This window comes from Curcuma longa, chromosome 3 (assembly GCF_044706935.1).
Source record: "Curcuma longa cultivar G26 ecotype Majalengka, Jawa Barat chromosome 3, ITB_CL_G26_1.1, whole genome shotgun sequence".
NCBI classification, from domain to species: Eukaryota; Viridiplantae; Streptophyta; class Magnoliopsida; order Zingiberales; family Zingiberaceae; genus Curcuma; species Curcuma longa.
In genome coordinates, this window is record NC_133863.1 from 16,965,568 (window position 1) to 16,975,196 (window position 9,629).

General features: G+C 35.2%; 1 protein-coding gene across 4 annotated transcripts; it reads right to left on the reverse strand.

Moving 5' to 3' along the window:
- Window positions 1–5,258: 5,258 nt before the first annotated feature.
- Window positions 5,259–8,846, reverse strand: LOC141825290 (mitogen-activated protein kinase kinase kinase YODA-like; the record flags this gene model as incomplete). Of its 4 annotated transcripts, none has more annotated exon segments than XR_012601496.1 (4): window positions 5,259–5,590; window positions 5,695–6,397; window positions 7,017–7,108; window positions 8,607–8,846. XR_012601496.1 is itself a non-coding variant. In XM_074712678.1 (3 exon segments), coding segments are annotated over 3 exon segments (831 nt in total), but the record flags the coding sequence as incomplete, so codon positions are not given.
- Window positions 8,847–9,629: the final 783 nt, after the last annotated feature.

Below are 9,629 nucleotides of genomic sequence, written 5' to 3' on the forward strand. Positions count from 1 at the left end.
CAGAAGAAGAAGAAGAAGAAGAAAGAAAGAAAGAAAGAAAGAAAGAAGAAGAAGAAGAAGAAGAAGAAGAAAGAAGAAGAAGGAAGAAGAAGTGAGGGAAGGCAATGGAGCTAAACGTGTGCTTTTATAGACTCATCTTTTTGAATATTTGAATTCATCAAATTGTTTCATCTTTTTAAATTTCATCTTGAACAAACTTTTTTTGTTTGGTCTCATTGGTGAATATTTGACATCCTTCTCCTCACATTGTTCAATAAACCATTAATTAGTTGCCCTTGACTTAGTTACCTTCATGAGAGAGATTTTGCTTACTATAAATAATTCATATTGTGACAATGGTTAGGCTCTTCCCTAATTGTTTAATCTAATGGAGGAGGATTTCTTGATTATGTTATCTTTGTGAATCACTTTAGCAAGTACACATGCATGGTTATAATTATTTCTTATCAAAATGTAATGTATTCTTTACTATATATTTTTCATTTTCTTAAACAAGTTGAATGATGCTCTCCTTTTACTCTTATTGGATAGGGTACATCAAGGTTTTTACTTTATTGTGACTCTTTTAGTGTTACTTTTAGAGCCTCTTGTCCTCATTGTTAATCTTTCATGAGTTTTGGTGTTTGATAAAATGGACTAAAATAGTGGTTCGTATTTAACATGTCGTTTGCGTGCACAAATGCTTAGGTTCGAGGTAGGATGACAAGTTGGTTGAACTGATCGAGAATGAAACTATGGAGAGATTTGATCTCTAAGGGATAGCGCCATCTTGAAAAGAACTTGGAGTTTAAAAGAGTAATTCATATTGTAAGAATTGGATAAGTTATATGTAAATAAATCTCGTTGAACTTCGGCTAAAGTAGTCACCTATATAAGCTCGATCACAATTAATATTAACCTTGTATCGATTTCCAAGTCTAGGTATCGAGGAACTAGCTATGTTTGAGATAGGGGTTCTAGAATGTTAGGTTTTTGGGTTGATCAAATAGTAAACCGAAGACTTTGCTTTAGTCAATTGAACCTTTGAATTTTCCATACTTTTCAAATTTTCAATGATAGACTACTTTGTTTGATCAAAGCATTACATTTGCAACCAAGCTAGTTTCGCCGACCAAACCATTTTAAATAGATGACGTATTATGATAGAAAATGTATTCATGATTTATTACATCGGTTATGTCATGAATATATAACAGCTAAGATCTTGATCAAGCACGATGCTTTCATTACGTGTATAGTTGCTTCCTCACCCAAAAATACTCCATAAGCCTTACTCCAAATTTGGGATCTCAATCATAATGATGGCAAGAAAGCAACAAGAAATTATAAATTTTGGCAATCTTCTTTCTCTACACCTATCTATCTATCTATCTATCTATGCCAAAATAGAAGTCAAATGAATGATGGCACTTGGGAAATAAAAAAATGGTGTCATTTGCACACTTGCCATAGTATTTACCAGTCTTGCACTCTACTTAACCCCTACTCTTCTCAAATATTGGCCAAGGGAAACAAAAAAAACAACATTGTGGAACAATTCCACAAAGATATTTTATGTTTGGTGAAATTATAAATGTTTGTCTCTTGATTTGGTAGGAAGCTAGTCTTTCAACGTTAAGCAGCTAATTAACTTGTAGTATGCAGATTGATTAAATACAAGTAAATCAATCAAAACTTGAACTTGGGAGATTCTTAAATGCTAACACTGAGCTCAGCTTCCATTTGTCATGATGAGCTACTCTTGTTGTGTACATCATATATATATATATATATATATATGATGTGGAAACATAGCTAGGGAGTCTTACTGAAAACAAGATGTAGTAAGAACAAATATGATCAAACATTAAGGATGTAGTAAGAGCGTTCTATGTAGAGTACAGTGCAGAGCAGGATGAATAATTTCACCTCAAACATTAATAAGGATGGTTCTGGTAATGCAGTAACAATGGTGAAGAATTAACTTATGTCGATTAGTGAAGTTCACTGATCGGCTAAAGAGAAGCCCAAGAGTACTGATCTTGTGAAAGGAGTCATGGTACTTTACACATATATAATCTCAGAAAGATTATCAATCTTGATATATACAAAGGGAAACTTTTGGCTAGCTAGCACAATTCATTTCTGTCGTCCTGTACAGTTTGTATCAAGTTTTGGCCTTGTTTGTGGTTGTTTATGGTTCACAATCTGATAATGGAGTCTCTTTAATTGTAAGTTATTCCTATTATCTACTTACCTCATTTTTACAAAATCATTCCCTTAAACAAATAAATAAGTCATTATTTTTAGTCTATTTATTTTTAGTCGAGGTCTCAAGTCTACTGATATGTTCAGTTGACTAATGGTTGAGCCCACCAACTCAAATTGAATTGTCAATGAATAGAAATTTTTCTATTTGAAAGTTAGTCGACTAAGTATACTTGACTGACACATGATTGATCCTCGATACATAAATTAATAGATTGATGTAAGTGTATGAATTAAGAAAGAGAACTATTGATTTGACATTCAACTTTCATATTTAGATGATTTAAATATAATAGCATATCAATTTATTAGATGAAGGATTAGACAACTCAAATAGCTATTGTCAATCAAGTAGTTGACTACATGCAAGTTAGGTCGACTCAGCTAATGCAATCAATTGATTGAATGAGTAAATTCCAACAAGCAAGTAGTTGTTGACAAGGTTTAAGGGGAGTTTTTGGCAATATACACATGCAATTGAACGAGATATTATTGAGCAATTTAAGGTGACAAAAAGCAAGTTAAAAGCAAAGTTTTATTGCATAATTCTTTCTTTATGTTGTAATTATTTTTACAAACAATTGTATTCTCAATTAAATTTATAAAAGATTTTTTCACCTTCTAAAAGTATCTGAGAAGGATAAAATATAAAAGGATTCTAAAAGTGATCCCCTAACAGAACAGAACATAGGTAGGTCATGGAGTATAAATTAAGAGTTCCAAATTATATACCCTCTAGTTGCAATCTCGATCCAACACGAGGTCTCTGTTAGTACCGATGGAATCAAAATATCTCCACAATGGCATGATATTGTCCACTTTGAGCCTAAGCCCTCATAGCTTTGTTCTTGGCTCTCCCCAAAAGGCCTCATACCAATGGAGATACTTTCCATCCTTTTAATCCTATGATCTTTTCCATGTACTTTAGATGTGGGACTATGTTTGCACCCTTGCAACCCAACAATCCCCCCTCAAATAAAGGACCACAGACCCCTTTTTGCCCCTCGGTCCATCCGACCTACTAGGACTTCTCACCTAGCCGCAGCTAGGACTTTTTGCCCCTCGGTCCACCCAACCTACTAGGACTTTTCACCTAGTCGCAACTAGGACTTTTTGCCCCTCGATCCACCCGACCTACTAGGACTTCTCACCTGATGTCTGGTCCTCTTGATTCAGACACAGGAGCACTCACTTCCTTTGTTTTAAGGTTCAAACCACATGGTTAGATCTGGATCATGGCTCATCCGACGGTTAATCTGGTGAAGAGCGGTCTCGCTCTGATACCACTTGTTAGTACCGATGGAATCAAAATATCTCCACAATGGCATGATATTGTCCACTTTGGGTCTAAGCCCTCATGTCTTTATTCTTGAGCTCTCCCCAAAAGGTCTCATACCAATGGAGACACAGGAGCACTCACTTCCTTTGTTTTAAGGTTCAAATCACATGGTTAGATCTGGATCATGGCTCATCCGACGGTTAGTCTAGTGAAGAGCGGTCTCGCTCTGATACCACTTGTTAGTACCGATGGAATCAAAATATCTCCACAATGGCATGATATTGTCCACTTTGGGTCTAAGCTCTCATGGCTTTATTCTTGAGCTCTCCCCAAAAGGCCTCATACCAATGGAGATACTTTTCATCCTTTTAACCTTATGATTTTTTTCATGTACTTTAGATGTGGAACTATGTTTACATCCTTACAACCCAACAGTCTCTTCTCATCTCCCTCCTCATCCTCATTGGGGTCGAGGCTAGGCTCCAAATAATGGTGTTGATGTGTCTCTACGCACACTAGAGAAAGATGGCGAGATACCATCCGATAACAATTTTCAAAAATATATTGAATGGTGCCCTATCAAATGTTGATGTCGTTAGATGGAAGAAACTGTTTAATAATATAATATTGCAATGAGGCATGTGGACTTTTATATATAAACTGTGAGTGATTGTGAGCCAATGAAAAGTTTATTTCTTTGAAATAAATTTTTAATCAATTTAAATCCAACTAAATCAAATAATGAAATAAAAATATAGTTGATTGAAGCTTACACAAAAACAAAAGCATTTCAATTCTCACTATAGAGTCCGTAGTAAATTTTTGAATTGACTCAACCATCCAATTGACTGGGACTCACTCATTCTTTGTCGATTGAATCTGCTCAAGTATCCAATTCATAACCTATTATACCTTCATCAAAAGTTTCTTACACATCATCTCTTGATGTTGTCCCTTGAAAAATGAGAACCCCATGATTACATTTCCTTAAAAATCTCTCACATATCTTCTGATCTTCAAAGTTGACATCACTAGCCCTTTGGTTTCTCATATGCATCAAGTCTTTCAAGTTTGTTTCACGTCATCCTTTGTCTTGCTTTCGAGTCCTTCTCATTCTTATGCTTCAAAACCACTAAACTAATAGCCACTCTATGTTTCACATTTTGGAATCCACCTCGCTAGAAGTTTAGTTATCCAATCTTGCTCTATATCATTCTTGATCGATCACCTCAAATTCCATCTCATTCCCGACCTTTAAGCCATCGAGCATCTCTAACTAGACCGTGCGAAGTAATCAACAAAATTCGACCACACCAAATCAACTCAAAGTCCACCTCATCCTTGACCTTTAAGCCATCAAGCACCTTTAACTAGACGATGTAAGCAACCAACACAATTTCCATACGAGTTATGCAACCTGCCCTTCTAATCAAATTTAACAACTTAGGATGTCATTGCACTAACAATTTTACTCTTACGAGTTTGTTGAACTCTACATGCAACATACTAACATCCTACACACTACATGCACATAATAAAAAAAAATGCAAAATGAATATATTTTTATATTTCTACTACCCCTTATAAATTTAATGGAAAATATTAGATGAACAAATTTTTATTTACAATATCATTTCCACAGTTTTAAACATCATTACTTTTTTAAACTTTGTTTGGGAAAAAATAACAAACTGTCTTACTGAAAGATAAAAATAAGTTATTAACAACCAAGTCCATAAAAGTTGTACAATGTTTTACATGCAAACTAGTGATTAGATTAGAATATCCTTTTTCCTATTGTAAACAAATATAGATTCTGCACTCATAATCCTTCATCCGTCTCACAATTCAGAAACACTGTAATTGTACATCCCAACTGATGCAGTCTTAGTGTAATAAATTTTATGATCCGAAATGTTGGACAATGTGGGGGGTCAGCCTTTATACAAATAGCCTAACTATATGCACAAGTTGAGTTCCAAGCTTCCACTTTTACAAACGTCGCTTGCCCTTTTCCTCTTCATAATAAATAAATTGCATCCTCAATATAATCACTGCGTCAATCTGCGACTCCACTAAAAACGGCAACAATTAGGTGTTGAACGCACAAATGCTAACGAGAAATTTTTCAGTGACAAGCTTAATAGAGAGGGAAAAAGAGTACCAACTTGACAGACAGCATTGCAGGTTGGAACTTGAATCCACTGCCCAGGTCTCCAAAGAACAAAGAATGATTGTACAATTGAACTTCCATACTTACCAAATAAATTAGTTTTGGATGAAATTGCGACTGATATAAGCATGCCAGAACCAACACAAAAAAAAATACGATCTGGCTGATCATTTCTGTCAGTCATGTAGCATTTGCAGAATCAGGAGTTTGGAAGACCTGAAGTGGGATTTTGTGAAGGTTTAAGCTTCATTTGATCTCTCAAGGACTGAGGAGGTACACGATCAGATTGCTTCTTATGAAGATCCCGTAAATTGCCATGTCTCAGTCTACCAAATTGAGCGCCGCTGAGAATGTCAGTTTCTGATGCCTTTCTTTCCCAAACTTTCAGTGAGCCTTGCTGCATTCCAGCTAAAAGATTGAGCTTTGGTTCATGGTAGATGGTCCCGCTGAGATATATATCAGTTTTGCATTTTGACAAACTAGTGAAACCATCAGGATCACTAACACGCTGCTTTGATTGGCTGAATGGAATAGCACCATTGCCACCAGTCAGAGGCGTAGATGCACCTGAGGTGGCTATAGGACTTGAAATAGGAGATGGGGACATCCTTCCACTAGCATGGCATGGAGACCTGGAATTCAAGTGAGGGCTTCCCATTGGAGAGACAGGACAGGATATATATCTGATAGGAACATCGCTGCAAATAGAAAAGATAATCAGTAAGATAGTTAAAGAAAAAAATGGCTTACATTGGGCTGCAATTTTGCGAGGCAATGCATGTGATTGATAGGAACAAAGGACCTGAGTGCTAAAAATATGCTTAACGACGTGCTAGTGGTGTATTGGCAAAAAAAAAAAAAAAAAAAAAAAAAAAAAAAGGCTTAACAATATTGCGTATGCATTTCAATCAATGTACTATTAGAAAGTTTTAAAATGTTTAATTTGTAAGATTGGGTCTGACAAAGTACCTGTTAGCTCATTTGGACGTATAGATGCTATTCTTTTAGCTGATTTTGGTTGTTCATAATAAGATGAGACAAGAGGTAAAACATTGCATATTTTCTCAAGGAATAAAAAGTTTAAAATATCGCCATAACCCATTTTGCAATTACTATTCCAACAGTAAAAGAATGAGGATGCTATAGAAACTGAAAGAGTTTCAAACATAGCATTTCATGTTTATCTCCAAATCATGTCCAAAGTTATACCACAAAGAATGCCGACCAAGCTATTCCTGTCTCTTAATTTGATAAAGGAAACAGCAAACAGATAAATAAAACCATAACTCCACAAAGGCCCAAAAAAAAGTGATTTACCTTGTTGCTATAGTAGGTATTCCACCTCTTATGTGATGGATTGTCATTCCTTCCATGTCCAGAGAAGACAAATTTTTCACATGGCCAGTTATCTGAAGTTTTATTAATAGCAGCATGAAAATTAAAGCACATAATAATCATCTTTATAAAAGAAAATATCAGGATCAAAGCAGATGCAAAATGAGGCAATATAAGAGAAATATGGAGAAGAAAGCACAACATTTGACTTAGAATAATTCATATAAAAGTTACAAGATTATATAACTAGACCTAGATTTTACATTCATTCTCTTTCAAGTTCTATAGATGTGCATCGCTTTCTGGAATATCAACATGTATTTAACCATGTGTTTCTTAGTTCTCAAAGACATGAGATTGGTTTGAAATACAAATATACAAAGCTTTGCAGCCATCAAATGCAGACACATTCATTATCCACCAACAGACAGGTTTCAAGTGAAGCCACTTAGGTTAGGCTTAGTTAATTGTAACGGCATTTCTAATCCTCATTTTGTTCAAGCCATAATTTCAAATATCAGACCAGATGAGGAACTGATCGAACTCCAAGATGCTGATTCACTATTGGGCTTGCATTCAACTAGATAGATCCCATACCTACACTATATATTTCCTATATAGGATATATAGACATGTATGAGAAAATATAAAATATTGCATATAATTATTAGCCAATAAATTTACGTTATAGATAAGTATTTACAATGTAAAATGTGTATGCATGTGTGTGAGAGAGAATGTAAAACATCAAAAATTGAGAAAATAAAATATCGTCCCAGTTTGGGCCAGGTGAACTTGGTCCACTCAGTTGATGGGTGAATCAAGTCAACCAGAGTAACATCCAAAGAGGTGAACTGAAATGGTCAGACTCAAATTCCCAAGTTTCTCAATCAGATCGGGTTTTTGGTTAAGGACAAGCAGAAGTTTGAAATAAAGAATTAGAGATAAATAATGAACCAGACTAGTAACTCAAACTTTCAGGTAAACTTTGCTGCTTGTGTGCAAAACCTTGAACTGAGATTTCCTTATCATTTATTATTTCATGTCTGGACAAAAGTGGAAGTTCATCATTTAACTAGTGCATAAAGAATTGAAACTTCAAAATTCAACAGGAAAAGTAGACAAACTAATGCAGCTTTATAAAGTTGCCCATTATTTATGTGGAGCTGTCATTCTTCCTAGTCTATTGACATGTCAATAGTTCAAGATAGAACCACGTGCCTCAATTGATCATTTGGTCTTATGGGGTTGTATGCCTTAGTCAGTGATCGCATGAGAGAGCAGAAAGATAAAGCAAAAAACTTATATTATTGGGGATGATTAGGGCAATGTAATGAGGTTTCTTTTTTAAGCTTTTACAATAACCTGGTCATATAAAGTCTTGAAAAAATAGATTAGGCATATTTTAAATACTAAAAGTAGAAACAAAAATATGAAGTTCTGACATGTTAAAAATTTGAACTAATTTTTACTGGACTAGGTTTATTTTTACCAGTTCAACTTTATTAGCATCACATTTATTAATAAAGGAAAAAAAATACTGCAAAGAACCATTCTCAGAGAGCAATTTACCTTTATGTTTGCTCCATTTGAAATGCCACCAAGCCATTCTAAAGGTTCAGAACAAATTGGGGATTTCTCAATTGATGATGCATTTTTCACAAATGGATGCTGCAAAAGCTCAGAAGCTGTAGGACGGTTAGATGGCTCACGCTGAAGACAACGCCTTATAAAATCCTTGCCATCATCAGAGAGGTGATCAGGTATTCTTGGGAGCTCTTTACTGTTTCCAATTTTGAACATTGCTGCGATCTATAAATCAAACAGGCGATAAATATTGCAAAGAAAAAAAAAGACAGAATCAATACTTGGCCAGGCATTATAAATGAATAAATTCTTTATAAAATATAAAATATGTACATAACTCATATCAAGTGCAACTCAAGTAAACTATTCTCAAATTAATACAAGCTAAGGGCGAGGTCACCCAAGAAAATTAATTAGTGTAACGGGCTTCCTGTTATGTTAATTGCCGCTGGGTTCAGTGAGTAGTGTAACTGGTGATACCATGTTGAGAAAATAACTAACTCCTTTCAAAGATGTGGAATAAACTTAGATTAACAAACAACTCAGCCACAAATGGATATGAATCAAGAGCATTGGCATGCCATGCAAAAGGTCAATTAGTTATTCACCCAAGGTTTAAAATTTCATTCTTAGGGGTTCGGTTCCCAGGCCAGAACAAACAATGAGGAAGGAATTGAAGAGGAGAAGAGGAAGAAGAACGGGGAGGAGAAGAAAGAAGATGAGAGCTTGCAACATCCAGCCATGATCTCATCGCAGTCACCTCATGGAAGCTCATGCCTCATTGCTGTCAATTGGAGCATGTTTCATCATCTCAGACAGGTTCTGCATGTCGAATGGTGGCAGAAGAAGATGTTTGGCATGTGCCAAAATTGCACAAAAAAATTATAAGCCATGCAATCAACCATCACAAATTTTCTCAAAATTAATGTGTTGATAGAGAGTAAGTAGATCTATGGTCCTCACTTTAAAAAAGTATGACAGTGACTTATTTGTGTATGGTCTTGAATA